At 54.0% G+C, this 17875-nt stretch overlaps 4 protein-coding genes across 4 annotated transcripts; 1 reads left to right on the top strand and 3 right to left on the bottom strand.

The window, feature by feature from the left end:
• Nucleotides 1–465: 465 nt before the first annotated feature.
• E0L32_009156 (uncharacterized protein) lies at nt 466–3768 on the bottom strand (the record flags this gene model as incomplete). The annotated part of the gene is made up of 2 exons (XM_031144090.1): nt 466–1132; nt 1184–3768. 2 exons carry the CDS (start codon nt 3766–3768, stop codon nt 466–468), a joined length of 3252 nt encoding a protein of 1083 aa, XP_030991394.1.
• Nucleotides 3769–4330: 562 nt separating this feature from the next.
• Nucleotides 4331–6424, bottom strand: E0L32_009155 (uncharacterized protein; the record flags this gene model as incomplete). Its single annotated transcript, XM_031144089.1, has 3 exons — nt 4331–5271; nt 5333–6230; nt 6290–6424. The coding sequence occupies 3 exons, from the start codon at nt 6422–6424 to the stop codon at nt 4331–4333; spliced, it is 1974 nt and encodes a 657-aa protein (XP_030991393.1).
• A 563-nt stretch (nt 6425–6987) lies between these two features.
• On the top strand, nt 6988–14051 carry E0L32_009154 (uncharacterized protein; the record flags this gene model as incomplete). Its single annotated transcript, XM_031144087.1, has 5 exons — nt 6988–7007; nt 7070–8287; nt 8386–8419; nt 8891–8999; nt 9046–14051. 5 exons carry the CDS (start codon nt 6988–6990, stop codon nt 14049–14051), a joined length of 6387 nt encoding a protein of 2128 aa, XP_030991392.1.
• A 753-nt stretch (nt 14052–14804) lies between these two features.
• E0L32_009153 (uncharacterized protein) lies at nt 14805–16339 on the bottom strand (the record flags this gene model as incomplete). Its single annotated transcript, XM_031144086.1, has 3 exons — nt 14805–15844; nt 15901–16095; nt 16216–16339. 3 exons carry the CDS (start codon nt 16337–16339, stop codon nt 14805–14807), a joined length of 1359 nt encoding a protein of 452 aa, XP_030991391.1.
• Between the last annotated feature and the right edge of the window lie 1536 nt (nt 16340–17875).

The following is a 17875-nucleotide window of genomic DNA, read 5'->3' as shown; positions in this document are numbered from 1 at the left end:
CACGAACAGTGCTAGCCAACCATCAGCTCTTCTACTACCAACGTGAGGCTTTCAGGGGGGTCCAGCTGTGTCCTAAATCTATTTATGCGTATGCATATCACAGGCTCCAAGAAGCTGCCTTCTGCCGCTATTATTCATGCCTCGCGTTGATATAGGTACTTCGCTTCAATTGTAGTAACAGCCGCGATTTAATATGAGGCTCAAGTGGAACACACACCGGTGGCAAATGCAGCTTTCGTCGACCATTCATTGATCGAAGGCTTTGCACCTGACGATTACTCGTTGGAAGCAATGTAGATCATGTTGATATCACCTCTCTGTCCCAAATACTTGAACTGCAACACCATCATTTGCCACGTAACGGAACATTCACATTGCCCATGCACGGCTCGGAAGCCCATCCGTAAACGCCAAAGAACGACTCCCGCTCCAAGGTCTCGACCTGGTTACAAATGATATCGCCTTTCAGCTTTGCCACATGTGCTCGCTCAGCCCCAGCAGCTTGTCCGCCATTTGCCTCCTCGCGGCATTCTCAATGCCCCTCTCCGGATTCGACAGCTGCTCCGAGTAGTACAACTCGACCAGGGCTTTCAGCTCGTCGTACGTAAACTTCTCGGCGTCATCGCCGCTTGCGTCCTTCTCACCGCTCGCCGCGGCGGCGGCGTCAGCCTTTGCCTTCTCCACGATGGCATCGGGGCCCTGGTCAAACAGCGCGTAGTAGTTAGCCGCGCGCGCGAGATTGACCCCTTCCTCGATGTTCTTGAGGTTCTGCTGCAGGACCAGAATGTTGAGCTGCATGCGGCTGCAGCCCTTATTGTTCATGGGCGATGTCATGGGCGCGTTGGTGACGAGGTAGGTGTTGATGAGGAGGCCCAGACCGGTGCGGATGAAGGCCACCTCGCGGTCTCGGAGGTAGCTCGTAACTGTCTCGTCATACACTACCAGCTCAGAGTTGAGCGACAGGATCTCCGGGTCCGGCTCGCTCACGTCCTGGTCGAGTAAGTAGGGTGCTGTCTCCGGGTCTAGTGCGACGCGGAGCGAGTAGGCTATCCGGCATCGAATCTCCATGTGGAGGGTGAGGAGTGATGTAGCCGCGAGTTCTTCGTACGAGGATACGATACTATCAAAGGACCTGGGCGACGTCAGTGAATTGTTTCGAGGGTAATAAGCTAAGGGTACTTACTGCACTGTCTCCTGAGTCATAGGCAGATAGACAGGTCCTTGCTCAGTCGCCTTGTTGGGGTCGTTCAGCAGCGTCCAACGTCTCTTTTCTGGCTTGGACAAGCTAGATCGCGAGGAGTCGGTATCCTGACGCGTGATGTGGCGCAAGCTGGAGATCTTGACAGCAAGCCACTTCATGCTGGTATAGAGCAAACAGAGCGAGGAGATTGTATCGCGGTCCGAGATAACATCGGACATGCCAAGCCGCTTCTCGTTGGTTTGCACTATGAGGAGCCCAATTTCTTTGTCAAGAAGCTCTCTGTCCAGGTTCTCTGATGTCCATAGATTCTTGATCGTCTCGAGCATCTCGCCAGGTTCCGTCGCAAAGAGCGCAGATGCCCTCAACGTCTGCGTGTCCGATGCCTCCTCTTGAGTCTTGGTAACTAGTGCCTTAAACCAGCCAAAACAACGATCGTAATACCGCATCATCTGTGTGATGATAAGGGAGCTTAGAGCTTGATCGTGAGGAATCGTGCCTAACATCCGGCAGAACGCCGTAACGACAGCAAAAAAGGCGGTTGACCCCTTGAACACAGGCCTGCGGGCGAGTTGACTCCAGTTCGAGTCCTGCTGGAAGGCATCCGCCTCGCCAAACACTGTGTCGCTGAGCTTGCCCAGTGTCTCGTCCAATTGCGGCTGAAACACATTAACGAGGAAATTATCCAGAAAGCTAGTCAAAGTGCTCGTCGCCAGATCTGAGCCAGGTGGTACAATGTTTTTGAGTCTCTGGAGGAAGACGAGAGTAGGGGGGAGGAGAAGACTCATGTTGAACACACTGGGCTCGACAAGGGACTTGTAGATGTCACTGTTCTGCCTCGTGCTCTCGAACGCTATAGCGCTCTTGCGCGAGTTGTCTAGGGAGGCCCGACTTCCGGCTTGGGATGCTTTCTTATCAGCACCTGCCTTCCTTGAATTGCTAGTCAAGCCGGGCACGGCGGCACGAATGATGCCGTCAAGGGCCTCGTACTCGGTTGCCATTTCGACGGATTTGGCGTCTGCCTCGGCAAACTTGAATAGATGCTCCCTAGACGTCGATATCTTGCCATTGCCATTAGCGCCCGTCCTCTGCGAGTTGTATTGGTAGACGTCGGCGTCCGTCGTGACGTAGTTGTGCAAAAGAGACCGGATCTCGTTCTGGTAGAGGTTCCACAACTCTTTGAAGCTGCCTAGAAGGGCGATGTTGTTTCCGGAACCCTCCCGGCGTATAAGTGCTTTGATGTATTCGTGGAACACACGGTGGCCTTCGGCAATAGCTTCGAATTTGCCATAAAGTGACCAGAGCAGGTCGTATATGACGTCTGCTCGCATCTGAGTCTCTCGACTGCCGTACACGTGCAGGCCCTGTGAGCCGGCCATATCTCCCCTGAGCGAGCTTGGATGCTTTTGGTCAATCTCATTGACGGTCTCACTGACGATGCCAAAAAGCTCAACCGGAAGTCTCTGCTTCAGCTGCTCGACAGCACTTTCCAGACGGCCCAGCTTGTTTAGTGATTCGACAAGCAGAGTGACGTAGTAGAAAGTGTCCGCTTCTGGATTTCGACCCGGGTCTTCCTGCACTGCCTGTTCGAAGTCCATCGAGTCCATGGCCATGTGAAATGGCATAACAGCTACAGAATCTGAGAAGTTCTCGCTGTATGCCCCCTGATTCTTCGCCAAGTTTTGCCATCTTTCCTGGCAGTAAGGAGACTTCAGATACAAGTGCTCGTGAAGCTCCTCCACCAGGATATCCATCAGTGCGGTCTCTTGATTCGCCAAATAACTCCTCAGCTCGGTCAATGCGCCGATGTTGTCAAGTTCGGGTTTCCGCAACCTTCGCAGCGCGTTTTGCAGCACCTCGACAGCCGTGAGGAAGCGCTTCTCCGATATCCTCGCCTCGAGTTGATCAGGCACCTGCCGCAGCTCCTCCAGCTCGCCCAGTGTTTGGAGCAAGTCATCGTACATCTGAGAGGTAGTGTAAAGCTTCTTGAGCTCGGGATCCGTTGTGCAAAGCGCAGTCTTGGATGAAGCCAACGACTCCTTGAGCTGGCGGACCTTCTTCTGCGACGCCTGTATGCTGCCTTGGATCTTGTGGAACGTGCCGATAGAGCTATTGAAACCCTGGTGATAGTCGTGCACAATGTTTTTCAGCGAGTCTTGGAGGTACTGGTGAGTCTGCTGGAAAGCGCGGTACTCGTGGGCGCGTCCAACGGAGCTGGGGTCGAGCAGCTGTAGCGCCAGTTGCACGGGAATGCAATCGTTCTCGCACATGGCGGGCCATTCCGCCTTGATATGCTCCAAAACTTGGCCGATTTGCTTCTCGGCACTCGTCTCGTAGCCCCTTGACGCCTGCAGTTGTTGCTGCTGTTGCTGCTGCTGACGCCGGGAGCTCTGGGCGGGAGGAGGGCCCCGAGAAGCCACCTCCCGTGGGGCCGAGGAGCCATATCGGTCGCTTCTGTATTCATCGCCGTACGGATCGTAATCGCCATCATCCTGCTGTCTGTCCTGCTGTCGACCAAAGTTGCCGTACCCATTCCCGTTGCGGAAAGATGCGCCGTAACGATTCGCCATGTTGGCGCATTTGTGTTGAGTCGATTAGTTCGATATCTAGTGCATGGCAGCTCGACGCGACGCGTGGCGAGCTGGCTGCAAGGCTGACGCCTTGAGACTAGGTACGGCTTTGGAACAGCTTCGGGCTTCTTTTTTGGCAGGTCTGACTACACAATTGCGAGTTGGTTGGCTTGGATGCGCAGCGTAATGGTTGGAGGTTGGGATAGAGGGTGAAATCAATGTACGGGGCATGGATACGGATGTCGGAGGTTCTGGTTGATCAAGGGCCGTGCGCCTAATACGCCCAGGTGGGGGGGGGGGGGGTCATTGCAACACAACCTTAATGCTATGACTGCTCTCGCGAGAAGCCCCTGAATTTGGGCATTATTCCCTCCCTCAGCCCTGCCATATTGGACGTTTCGATTTCATTTCAAGTACACAGTCCGGGAATAGTCGTCAAGCTCTTGACGCTTCTGGCACAAAAATGCGGAACAAGCCAGCGTGGAAAGTAATATTGATGATTTAGGGGTATATTAGGTCCCAAGATCTACCCTCCGGGAGCTACTCTAGACTCTTCAGCTTCTTAATCATCCCCAAGCTTGTTGACACGCTTCTTAACTTTTGCCTTCTTTGGTCCTCCTTTGAAGTGCTTTTTACTCGACGCGAATTGCATCTCCTTCGGGTCCAGTCCATTCTCCAGGGCGAACATGGCCTTGGCCTTCCTCCCAGTAAGCTGCTTCCTGTCCGCACTCCCCTGCTCTGTGTACTTGTAGTTGAAGGGCCTATTCAGATGGCCTCCGCTTCTACTACCACTCGCGAAGAATGTCTTGTCCAGTGTCTGTGACTTCGGGCCAGCCGGCAAGGGAATGAAGTCAGAGTCTGCTACAGATGTCGCATCATCTCCAGCAACGGACATTGTCTCCATTGCATGGGAAAGCGCGCCCCGCCGCTTTTCTGGCAAATGGGCATCGTCGTACAGCTCGCTGTTGAAATCGTCCGGATCGACATCGCCTGGCGGCGGGTGGCAGTACAGCAGCTTGCCATTGACATAGTCCTTCAGGATGTATCGCGCAGCTCTTGACTCATCTGGTTGACCCAGTCCAGTCTTGGTGAAACCACGAGCGCGTGCATAAGACGACAACAATTCTTCGGCTGTTGGAATACCGGTACCGCCCTCTTCGAATGGCCGAATGCGGATTTGTATGCCGTAGACGGCTTCGAGAAAATGTTGCGGTATCCTTAGGGCAACGAGGCCAGCAGGACCGGTGAACTCTCTCAGCTGGTCGATTGGAAGAACGCCATTGCAGACCAAATCGGCCTTGGTTGTTGCGAAATTGGGGAAGACTAGGCCGGGGCAATCACAAAGAATCACCTTCTCGCTCAGGTGTATGGTCTGGAAATGCTTCGTCTTTCCAGGCGTTGAAGATACGGAGACCTTCTTCGCTCCGATGAGGGCGTTGATTGTAGACGATTTACCGACATTTGGATAACCGACAAGGCCAATCTGAAGCTTATGGTTGGGGTCTAAGATGAGTGTCAGCGGCGATTTTCACGCAACGAGGTTTTTTTGGTCTTTGCTGCATACCTGCGTTCTCCGGTGCGTGCGACAGGAACAAATCCTCCAGCTCGTCGACAGTGAGAATAGTTGTGTCAAGGTCATCCTCGTCTGCTCTGCGACTGCGGCTGCTCTCTGGTGCAGGACCCTGGACGTCATAATCGTCTTCTTCCTCGGCGTCAGAGTCCGGCTCGCTCTCCTGGTCCAGCTGTGCGCCTCCGTCCCGGGCCTCATCGCCATCTTGGGACTCTTCATCCGTCTGCTCATCTTCAAACTGCCTCGCCTCGTTCGCTTCTTTCGCCAGATGAGCAGAAAAGAACTTATAAGAAATTTTGGCGTCTTTGAGATACCGCGCCCATGCCTCTCTTTGTCGATCAGTCATCATGTCAGCCTTGTTGATCAGTAGGAGATTTTCCTTCCGTGGGTCCACGTCCTTGACATAGAGCTCGAGGTCTTCGGATCTGAAGAGGAGTGGGTTCCTGGCGTCTACAATCTGGACAACCAAGTCCGATCGTTCGATGACTCTCCAGAGCTGTCTCCACACCTCAAGGTTTCGTTCAAAAGGAGTCATGAGCAAGTCCTGATTCTCTTGCAGCTCCGCCAGCCCTCGCCTCCAATTGAGAAAGCTCTCTCTTTCTAGGTGGTCCAGTTGCTCTGGTGATGTCGACGAATCCCAGTGAGGACGTCTCGGAACAGTCAAGTTCGACTTGAGGTCCTTGTGCTTTCTGATCGCGACTCGTTCCTCTTTAGCAGAGAGCAGGTACGGGTTCTTTTGGTCGACATGAATGATCTTGACATTGTTCATCTTCTCGGCGGTAAAATCGGTCCCGGCGAGCTCTGCAGTAGCAAGAAATTCGTCTAGCGCACCCTGCTCGGTGACTGAGCGCATCTTTACCCAGCCAGCCTCTTCTTTGGCATTGGTGACATACTATTTGGATCCGACGTTAGCTGCATTGCAGGAGATACATAGTATGGAGAAATGCATACCTGTTCGCCCGTAGTATGATTCGTACGGGTGATGGCTCCTCCTCTCCTCCTGTCGGACCCTTTGCCTTTGCCAAAGCGATCGTTCATCAACGTGTTGCCGAGCCCGACGGCATTCTTGGATTTGGCGAGAACCATCTTGCCAGGCAGGCTATCGACGTAGCCGTGGAATGTGCAACAGAGTATCGAATATAGAACAGTGTGTTGGTTTCACTGACGCCGCGGTCGCCAGATACGAAAATGTTTTCCCTCTTCCCTGGGACGTGTGATGCTGGAAGTTGAAAAGGAAGTTGGGAAGTTGAATGCACCAATGCGATCCAAGACTTCGATCGCTACTAGTGAATAGATAAATTCAGGCGGGCGCAACAGTCGCTGATTAATGGCGGGGCAAAATTCTCACCAAAACCTGGAATTTTGGTGGTACTACGCTGGCAAAATCCACTACCAAACAGCATTTCTGAGGGCTAGACTGGGCCGATAAGATAACGATAGCATTAGTCCCCGCAGAATTATTTTTTATCGCAAGGATGCCCGCACTCGCCGCCTCTGGGCGACACCGTCAGATGTGCGATTTGATATCTTTGATCTTTCTATTCAGCAACAGGAAAAACGAAGACTCGAGACCTGTCACTACTCATATAACTCAATACCCCCGTCCACTGCACTGATCCCTTCGACTTCCTTCAAGGTACTGCATCATCATGGCGCGCCGCAAGTGGATGTGAGTAGTTCCCTACTATCTCTTTCATGCAACTAAAGCCCTTTATTGACTTCTCCATCCAGTGATAAGAAGAACGCTTCACACTTCACGCTTGTCCACCGACCTCAGAACGATCCTCTCATCCACGATGAATCGGCGCCTTCTATGGTGCTCAACCCCACCCAGCTGGGAAATGCATCCAAAGTCAAGAAACTAGGCGACCTAGCCTCGGAGCTCGGCTCTGAGGCGGAAGAGATCCGCGAGAACGAGGGCGAGGCAGCCAACTATGGCGTCTACTTTGATGACACCGAGTATGACTACATGCAACATCTCCGGGAACTTGGTACGGGCTCAGGAGAAGTGGTCTTCGTTGAATCGACCGCGAACCAAAACAAGGGCAAGGGTAAGGCGAAACAGTCGCTCGAAGACGCCCTCCGCGAGATGGAGCTGAAGGATAAATCCGAGGATCTGCTCGATGAGGATATACTACCCTCCAAGAACCTGCAAAGAGCGACCTATCAGGCCCAACAAGATGTGCCCGATGCCATCGCTGGACTCCAGCCGGATATGGATCCGCGGTTACGAGAGGTCCTGGAAGCGTTGGAGGATGAGGCATACGTAGACGACGATGATGATGTCTTCCAGGAACTGGCTAAGGATGGGACCGAGATCGACGAATATGAGTTTGACGCATCACACCCTGATTTCGAGGACGATGGCTGGGAGTCTGACGACACAGCAAAACCGGCGAAGGAGTACAGGGACAGCAACGAGGTGCCAGATCTCGTTGATACGAGTGCTACTGCCCAGCCATCTCAAGGCCCATCTGAGGACTGGCTGGAAGATTTCAAAAAATTCAAGAAAGATCAAAAGACTGTGAGCAGAGCAGCCGCGCCTTCACATTCAGAGCTTCAGTCGTCGATCTGGACCACTACTACCAATGGCGGGCGGCGCAAGAAGAGGAAGGGTGCGCTCACCAACCAGTCCGGCTACTCGATGACATCCTCATCCCTAGTGCGCACCGAGCAGCTCGGTATTCTCGATGCGAGATTCGACAAGATCGAAGAGGAGTACAATGCAGACATGGACGATGTTGGATCTGTATCGGCCGTTTCCTCGGTGTCTAGCGTTCAAGGCCCGCTGAGGGCGGACTTTGACAACATCCTAGATGACTTCTTGGGAAACTACTCGGCTTCGGGTAAGAAGCACATCAAAAAGGGGAAATACCAGACCGGCCTGGAGCAGCTGGCAGAAATCAGGAAGGGGTTAGGCCCGGCTAGGATACCCAGCCGCTACAAGTCGTAAGAGGAAAATAGAGACAGTCTCTGATAGTTTGTGGACCCGATCGGTCCATATACAAGATTTCATGAATTCATACATAGATACCCGCTACTTGCAGCATGTTCGCCCTTGGCTGGTCGTGTCATAGGCATGTATGTGTGACTGGGTGCCTGCGTTGGTCCATCGCGGCCAATGAGTTATGATAGACGGCACAGACTGTACAGCGCCGAGATAGGTATTTCTCCTCATTTCACTCATTACTTGGCTCATCGAGTAAACGGATTTCCCTTTACTTGCTTGCCTGCTTCCACCTTGCCTGCCAGGTCGCAGGATCAAGTGGGGTCAGCTGAGTGAAGCTTGGGCCACCCTAGGTTCTGACCGCCTGCGCTAGCATGGGCGGTAAGACGCGGCAAAATACCGCATGCGGCCCCAGCTTGGTACTTCGTCGCGATGCAGTTGTTCGCTCTCAACACCAAGAGCCGTGATCTCGCACGCCGTGATAATCGCCATACCGCCGCCAAAGTCGACTGCAACACTCGATAATTACTTGCTATTGAACCATTACGGGTCTCTCGATCATTATGAGTTATAACTTTGGCTATATACGACAACCGACTCAATAGCGCGCTGCCCAATGGTCAGCCCCGACAATAGCCACAATGGCATTTTCTGGCGGTAGCAATGGGGTCACGTCCTCTGTCCGAAGTCAGAGTCCATTCAGCAAACTGAGCCGTAAGTGAATTGAAGTTGATTTCTATTCAGATATTGCCCTCACCAGCTTCTTTAAACCCCATCCTCCTTCACACTCTCTCTCAATCTCCTTGCACACTCTCTTTCAATCTGCTTGACTCTCTCTCTCTCTTCCTCTCATCCTCTTCCAAACTTGTCTTGTTTCCGCAAACAACAAGTAAGTCTTGCATCAACCCTCAAGTTGTCAAGTTGAACTTCGAGATGGCCCCGTTACTTCTGCTCAACGTCGTCACGCGAGATGGCCAAGTCTTCCAGCCAATCAATAAGAGCGCCTTCGCCGACGATGGCTGGGACAAGCAACCAGACACTCGTGACGAGCAGCAACCGCAAGGTCCCGCACAGAAGAGGAAGCTGACGGGAACGGCCTCGTCATCCTCCTTGCCCTCCTCTCCCCTGGCTTCCTCTACCTCTTCTTCTTTGGCCGCATCTACCACTTCGGTTGCCTCGTCGTTCTCTTCGTCCGCAACATCTACCAGTTCCGGCACCACCTCCTCCTCCTCCTCCTCTTTTTCTTTCTCCTCACCTTCCTCTGCTTCTTCAACCTCCTCACCACCCGCCGCACCTCTGTTCCATTTCATACATTGGCGTGAGCCAGTTGATCAGACTGGATGGAGCGGAGCAGAGCTCAACTTTGTGGATGAGCTACTACTGGCCAACGACCAGGACTGGGATATTACCCAGATCTCGGCTCGGATGGTGGCTGACGAACCGGAGGTTGAGAGGATCCAAATTGCCATGGATCAACTAACAATCCACACCCCAGATGCCGAGATGTCAGACAATCCCGCACCAGCCACGGCTCCGGCCCCGAACCCTTTCGCGTCGGCTGCCCAATCCGCACCTTCCAACCCGTTCGGCGGCTTCGGCCAGCCCACTGGCGTGGTGCCACAATCGGCAGCCACGCCGGCAAACCCATTCGCAGCACTGACACAGAATCCTGTGAATCCTTTTGCTGCATCATCTCAGCCCCCGAGTGCGGCAAACCCATTTGCATCGGTGGCTCCTTCGACTGCGTCAAACCAGCCAGCAACCATGGATACCATCGGGCAGCAGTCTATTCTGCCAAGCGCCCAGATCAAACCTTTCACCGGGTTTGGTACTCCAAGCTCACTGCAGAGTTCACCTGCACCTCAGATGACGACGTCCAACCCGTTCACTGCCGCATCACTATTTCCTACACAAAGCACACCCTCTACTCCCTCGCAATTGCCGCTACCAAGCGCTCCGCTGTCAAACGGTGGACTTTCTTCCAACCCGTTTACTCAACCAACGAGTAAGGCTACCCTATCAGCCGCGATGAACGGTTCGGCCATGCAAGCAAAGCCATCCTTTGGTCAACCTACCCAACCTGCCGGTCCTTCACCTGCTACACAGAGCAAGTCCATGACTTCAGGGTTTGCAGTGCCCACACCACAGGCAGCCGACAGCGGCACCTCTGCTTCGCACACAGTTGACGGTGCGCGCAAACGAAAGAACATCTTTGCCCAGCGCGATGACACTGCGACGAAGAAGTCGACGGGGACGCCCTTCTCAACAATCGCTCCTCCAAACCCTGCTCTTCCAGCGGCAGTTGACTCGGAGCTGAGCGACTATGCCAAGAAAATCTACGAGCATCTTCGTAAAGACGGCATCATACCTATGACTTGTCCAAACCATCTGGGCAACCCATCCAAACGGAACGATGCTGAAAAGTTCCGCGAAGCTTTCAAGCAGCACCGCGAGGCTGTCCGCGCCTCACTCATTCGTGCCAAGCTGATCGACGACCCAGATGTCAAGAAAACCCTCAAGGAGGCCATTGTCTTCAAGGGCATCTGCGAAGAAATGTGCCCGGAGTTCGAGAAGATCACACGTATCGTTCAGCACGACGTCAAGATGCCGGAAAAGGAAGCTGCCGCCGATGGTACTCTCTGTGCATCAATGCCTCTCATGGTGAAGGCATTGGCCCGTTCTGCTGCGGGTCAGGAAGCTCCGCTACCAATGGATGTTCGTTCGACAGCTGCACTACGGCGTACCTTGGACTATCTCATTGACCGCATGATTGACGACGATGAGAAGCTTCCCGCTATGCACAATTTTCTCTGGGACCGAACTCGAGCCATCCGCAGAGATTTTGTTTTCCATTCCATGATGTCTCCAAAGGACATGAAAAACATGGTCTACTGTCTGGAAAACATCTCTCGCTTTCATATCACCGCATTGCACCTCCTTTCCCAGAAAGACTTCGCGGCGGATGATTTCTCCGAAGCTCAGGAGAAAGAGCAATTCACCAAGTCCCTGTTGTCTCTTATGGAGGCATATGATGACTGCAGAGTGAAGGGCATCAAATGCGAGAACGAGGCAGAGTTCCGCGCCTACTTCGTCCTCCAGCATCTCTCCGATCCCAACATTGAACAGAAGTCAATGGAATGGAACCAGGATCTGTGGGTCTCTTCCAATGACTTGCATTTGGCTACGTCCATGTCGCAAGCGTTGAAGACTGCCCGGGATCGTACTGGCCCACTACGACCTGGAGAGCCGCAAGCTTCTGCTCTTGATGCGTATGTCACCTTCTTTCGCATTGTCGAGGGGCCGGATGTGTCGTACACTATGGCCTGCCTAGCCGAAACCCATTTCCTCAAAGTCCGTCGAAACATCCTCAACAACCTGATCCGCGCATATTCAAGAAGTCGGGATGCGCCAAAGGATGTCACTGTCGCCGCAGTCCACGAGCTACTCAGATTCGACACTACTGAGGAGACTATCGAGTTCGTGAATCAACACGGCCTCTCGTGGTCTTCGGATGGGCACGACAACTCTTATCTACTGCTCGAGAGACAGAGCGAGATTGCTGAGCCGACCGTTCGACAATCCTTCTCTCATAACCTAGTTGAGAAGAAGCGAGGCAACCATAGTCTTCCAGAAATCATTCACACCACTGTTTTCGAGGAATCAGTAGCGTCTGAGAAAGAAGAAGCTGCTGCTGTTAAGGAAGTCAGTGAGCCCATTAGTCAAGACGAGGAGAGCCTTTTTATTCCGCAGGACGGAAAGCAGCATACATCGAACAAACCTCACGTGAGCGCAAACCCCTTTTCCAAGTCGTCTCACACCCAACCATCCACCTCCACGAAGCCGTCTCTCGATGCCCCCTTGGCTGGGAAGAATACCACACAGCCGCCCAAGATCCAGATATCGCCTCCTATCACCACTGCCGGCCCCGCGTCCGCGCCGTCAATATCGACAACAAAGGCAACGGATTCTATACCCCGTGCGCAGCAGCCCGGCCCTCCTGCAAATGACTCTCAGATGGGTATCTTTGCACCACGAGAACCTGGCTCAATTGGCGGACCCAAGCCTACCAGTATACTCAGTGCAAGTTCTTCACTTGCGAACAAAGGCATCTCTTCTGCAGCTCCAACAGCCGGGAGCGAGAACGTTTCTGGCGGTCGCAAATCTCTACAAGCTCAAAGCAGCCCTACCCTTGCTAGTGACGCTTCTAAGCCGCCGCCTACCGTCAATAAAGCTTCGTCCGATATTGAGGCTAGTCAACCGAAGGTGCCAGCTGCTTCGCCGACGACGACAGCCGACTCGACAAAACAACTGTCTGGTCTTTCCGCAGCTCGAACAGGCGAAGATCGCCCTCCCCAGGAGCCGGCTGCCCAATCTGCCAACTCAGAGCAGCATGAACCACAAAATGACCCTCCGAAGCAAGCCTTGGCAAAACCCACCAAGATCTCAGCGCCGACAAAGAAATCTGATGCCATGGGTAGCTTTACCGAATGGTTTGTCAACGGGGATGACGGTCTGTTGCAAGATTTCCAGGGGGCATTGGTTCAGCATATCCTCAAGGATGCCTACGAGAGCTTCATCGAACAAGAGGAGAAGAACCGTCGCGAGAAAGAAGAGGCCGAGTCGTTGGCAAAGGCGATGCAGTGGCGACATCACAATCTTGGGCTCAAATTCTTCTACCGTTGGCGTGAGAATGCCAGGGAACGACGTCTGCAGCGACGAGCGGTCGAGGTTCGCGAGACCACCAAAGCATGGCGGGAATCGAAGGCCGCTGAGCGCCGGGCCGCACGTGAGCAAGAAGCTGCGAAGCTACGTCTTTCCGGAAATAGCTTCACTGAGGATCTTCGAGCTTCTGTGGACTCGAGAGCGAGTCTCCGGCGTAGCCGATTGAGTTCTGCTGAGACGATGCTCGCTACGGGCGTACTCAAAGGTGTTCGGGACGAGCAGGCAGCGGCAGCTCGAGCGGTCCGCACCGAAACCCCCACATCGGAAGTAGAGTCCATCCCCTCGACACCTGTGCTAAAGCGACAGTCTGTCAACACGCGGGAGGACTATAAGCCTATCACTCTGGCCAAGACGAAGTTGACTCTCAGGATGGCAGCAAACCGAGCCGCTGCGAAGCGAGCTCTTAGCATGAGTCCGCCAGCATCCGAGCCTTCGAGGAATCGGTCATATTCACCAACCGGGTCAGCCTCTAACTTCCGCCATTCCTTTTCTGCGAGAACTACGAACTTCTCTCGCACCTACAAGAACACCCCGCCCGCTCGTGAGACTACTGAGCGACGGTCCAACATCCGGTCCAACCATTGGCGCTTGCGTGCCATGGGCTTGGTCCATACTCCGGATGGCGGTTACGTCCCCGAAGCTCTAGTCAACAGCAACAGCATGCCTCTCTTGACCCACAGCAGGTCCCTGTCTCTACAGAATGGAGATGTTGCAGAGAACCTGCAGGGACGGGCAAGCCTCTCAGATCGCCTGAGGAGGAGCATTTCTTCGAGCAAACAGCCACCGCCGACGTCGTCGTCATCTCCCCAAGGTAGCAAGAGGAAGCGATCAATGGATGCAGAAGATGAATCGGATGATGCCGGCCGCGGAGAGGGCTCTCCGACGGGCCTGAAGAAGCAGAAGAAGGCCTGGGATCCTGCCGAGGCAGAGCGTATCCTGGGCGACTTGAGAGAGACTATCAAGGCTCTAGATGAAGGTGCTCAATGGTACCATGAGCAGAATGAGCGGATGAAGGAGTCATCGACATCGATCTACGATGGGTGAGAACAGGGAGACGGGGAGGGCTTTTTTTACCTGCATAAAGAAGAGGCAGGCATATTTAGGGGGGTGAGCAAGATGTCCATTGCGAATATGGGACATAAACGAAGACAATGTCTATTTGCTTTTTTTCTGATTTATTTTCCGGCTCTGTCGAAAATGATGCATGGCAATGGCGTTCATGGAGGAAAGGGGAGAGATGTTTTCTCTGCTCGTCTTTGAGGGTTTTCGACGACCTTTCAGATATACCCCATCATGGCATATGTGTGTTTGGGAGGAGCGCCGCGGCACGAATATGGCGTCGGCACATTGATAGCGATGTTTGCTATATCTGCAGCAAATACTTTGTTGCAGAAGATCTTGAGGTTGTCATAAGTTTTCATGATAGACCTTGGGATTGTTTTGTTCTTTGTCTTGGGAGACGGACTGGTTTATTCCGTACAAAACGGGTGGTTAGACAAATCAATACATTCGCCGATCTGGTGGAGGCGATACGAACTACATGCGTGCATTACTGAAACAGTGATCTGTGCAGAAAGGCTTTCAATAAGCAGCGACTCTCGACATTAAACCCAGTGAGCGGTTGGACAACGCAGCTTGGGGACTAATTAACTCCTTTTGAACGCCGTTGAAACCTCGATACCGGACTTTCCATCCTCGCTGTCCCAGATAAAGACTGAAAACTTGACAGAAAAATATATACATAAGGAAAAAAAAAGGCAAAAAGGCCTGGAAGCTGCAACAGACTAAGAAAAAGAATCACCTCCTCGTTGCGGCGGGAGGCCCAGCAAACGCAATCTGGATCTGCCTACTCTCTATAGGGCTCCCAGACTCCCTACTCTTCTTCTTGATTTGCCCTACTCCTCCTGTACCGCCACCGCCGCTGACAGGAGTCGCCGTGCCCCATGCCGTCGCCTTGGGAGGCGGTGGCGGCGGCACGGGACTGCTGCCAGTCCACCCCGTCGGCGCCTTCCGCGTGACGGGCAACGCGGCGCTGCCGACCTTTGGGCTACCGCCGCCGCCGCGGCGGTACTCGGCGGGGTTGTACGGCGCAATGACGTTACCCTGCGGCGGCGGGAGGAGCTGCGTGGCGGACGTGGGCGTGGCGAACAGCGACTCCGGGGACATGGGGCTCCCGCGGGCGGCGCCGATCACGGGCGAGGAAGAGTGCGCCGCGGCGGGCATGGCGGGCAGCGAGGTAGTGAGCTGGTGCAGGGGCACGACGGCTGCGGCTGCAGGAGCGGGCTTGGGAGCAGAAACCATGGAGGAGAGGCTCGAGGTCCCGGTGCCGTAGGTGTTAGTAGTGTTGGGCCGCCACACGGCCGGGCGGGAGGACGTGATGTGCCGCGTCTCCGGGTGGTGATTGTGGTGGTGGCTATCGACCTCGTCGAGAGCGTCTTCCGAAGGGAAGAAGCGCGGGCTGACGGGACTGAGGTGTGCGCGGCAGGCAAAGGAGAGGGACGACTTGGGCCGGTGCTGCGGGGCCCAGCCGCCGTCGGACGAGGAGAGTGACTCGGCGGTGCCCTTGGGCGAGTTGCCGCTGAGTCTGCGGGCACGCCGCTTGCGGTAGCAGATGAAGATGAAGCCGGCGACAGCGGCGATGACTACGACAGCACCGACTGCGATACCGACGATGGCAGTGGTCGCCAAGGCAGGTGGCTTAGCTGGCTCGGCCGGCTTGGTCATGGTCGCCGGGTCGACTATGGTGATGACGCTGGAGGAGAAGACGCTTCCACTCAGGCCAAGGATCTCACCGGGGTTGGGCTTCTGAAGACAGCCGGCTTCAAGGGCAACGAGTGCTGGTAAAATCAAATCAGATGGATGTCCTCTGGCTCATGAGGTTGACGTAGCTTACCGTTGGCCACATAGATCTCGTCGCCAGTAGCTCTGACACAGTCCAAGCATTTCGAATAAAACTCTCCCGTCATTGCTTGTCTGTCCACATCACAAAAGTCGAGCTGCCCGGCAGCATTTGGCTCCAGATTCCCATGCTTCAATGCGTCTCCAAGTTGCCCACAAGCGGTGGACGTGGTGCATGGTGTCGAGCGTGCTGTTGAGGAATTGGGAAATCCGAAGATACAAAAATCAAAATTATATCTAAGATTGTCTATAGGGGATCTCGTTAGAGTTTCGATTCATTTAAGGGGCATGTTTGTACTTCACGACTTACATAGGAACCAGCCCTGATCGTTCTCCGTGCCCTGGGCGTAGGTGCTGTTTTGCAAGCATGTGAGACAATTCTGCCACTTCACACCAGCAGTCGACTTTGGATACAACCGATCCTCGCATGTCATGTCTGAGTTTTTTGTTGACGAAGAGTTCGGATCGGAAAGATCAAGATCTGAACGGTCCACGCAAACAGATGCACAGGGCGAATTGGGTGTGACCTGTATGGCTACGCCATAGGCAAGGAAGAGGGTCAAGAAAAGGAATGTTCTGGCCGCCATAATTGCAATGCAAAACAACGAATCCTTGAAACAAATTGTGCTGGTACCGTAGTTGTTTCCGAGAGTGAGGGAAGAGGTTTCTTAAAAGACCGTCATGGAGCCAAGAAGCGAAGCGTTTTCAAAACAGTCGAGAGTTGATGTCGAGATACTGGACTTGCTACCAGAGCTTTGGTTTGCATTAAACGACGTAGGGTATCAAAATGAAACAAAGCTCAGAACACCTAAGGAAAGGAGAAGGATGGGAACAGAGGGGGAAAAAAGGGAAAGAGAATATCAATTGGACAGTCAATGTCGAGGACTCACGATGCAGCACACTCGATCAAGGTGGGAGAGAGGAGGCAGAGGAGAGCGATAGATATCAATGTTTCACAGAGCTCTCCGCACTTCGATGAACAGATGCACGTCCCCTGCCGGCCATTCAATATCCAGCCGCCCACGGCCTTGGAGGATGAGATGAGCATGGCCACTTGGCCTGCTAGATGGGCCGGCTCGCTCGCATCTGTATGGCTGCAGATCTGCATCTGAGCTGGTGCAGTGCCCAAGTAGGAAAGGTAGGTAGCCCGTCATGGGGACCAGGGTGTTCTTCCTGGGTGTCGAAGCCGGCCAGAGCGCGCGGCCCGTGGAGGGTCTGAGCAGAACGGGAATGTGGAGATGAGCCAACGACCACTCGGGGATTTTGCTTGGACGCCATTGGATCTGCATGTGGAGGTATGGGATTGATAGAGCTCTCGTCACACGGGCTCCCGAGCGTGTCCAACCGCCATTGATGGTGGTGATGGTGTGTGCCGAACCGAGTCTGTGTGCATGCGGGCGGCGGCTGCGAGCGCAATAGCAACCTCGCTTTCAGCAGGCAATGTCACGGTGTCCCGTGCAGACTGGCACCAGACCAGACACACACACACACACACAAGACACGAACTCGCTCATGAATTTGGTGTGAATGAAGTTTGGCTGTGGCGCCCACTGAGAGATGCTTCACTGGGCTTCCAGGATTGGCCAGGCAGGAGACAGAGCCTTGATCTGGCGGAGAGTCATTACGCTGAACGGACAAGAAATATGGCTTCAGGCCGGCCAGTCATGGGCAGTCATCGCTCCATGACATCTAGTGTCTGACCTTGCGCAGTGTGACACTCGTATCATGTATGTCACGACTCGACAGTGCCGTGAGCTCATGGCAGGCGCTTACGAAGGAAGAAGTCTGTCAGACGCAAAGAAATTCCGGAAAGCTGGGGAAGAAAAGGGCATCATGGTCAGCTCCGAGCACGTCTGGGCACCCCCATTGGGACGAAAAGAGTTCAGGATTCGCCGCATGGGTCGGTTCCTTGCATGATGGCTGGCAGCCAGGCGCTTCGAGGGCAGCACTGCAAGTTAGTCGAGCGAATG

This window comes from Thyridium curvatum (genome assembly GCF_004353045.1).
Source record: "Thyridium curvatum strain D216 chromosome Unknown NODE_64_length_252902_cov_84.359145, whole genome shotgun sequence".
NCBI lineage: Eukaryota > Fungi > Ascomycota > Sordariomycetes > Thyridiales > Thyridiaceae > Thyridium > Thyridium curvatum.
The sequence above is the reverse complement of the archived record's forward strand: the minus strand, read 5'-3'. Positions and strand labels throughout refer to the sequence as shown.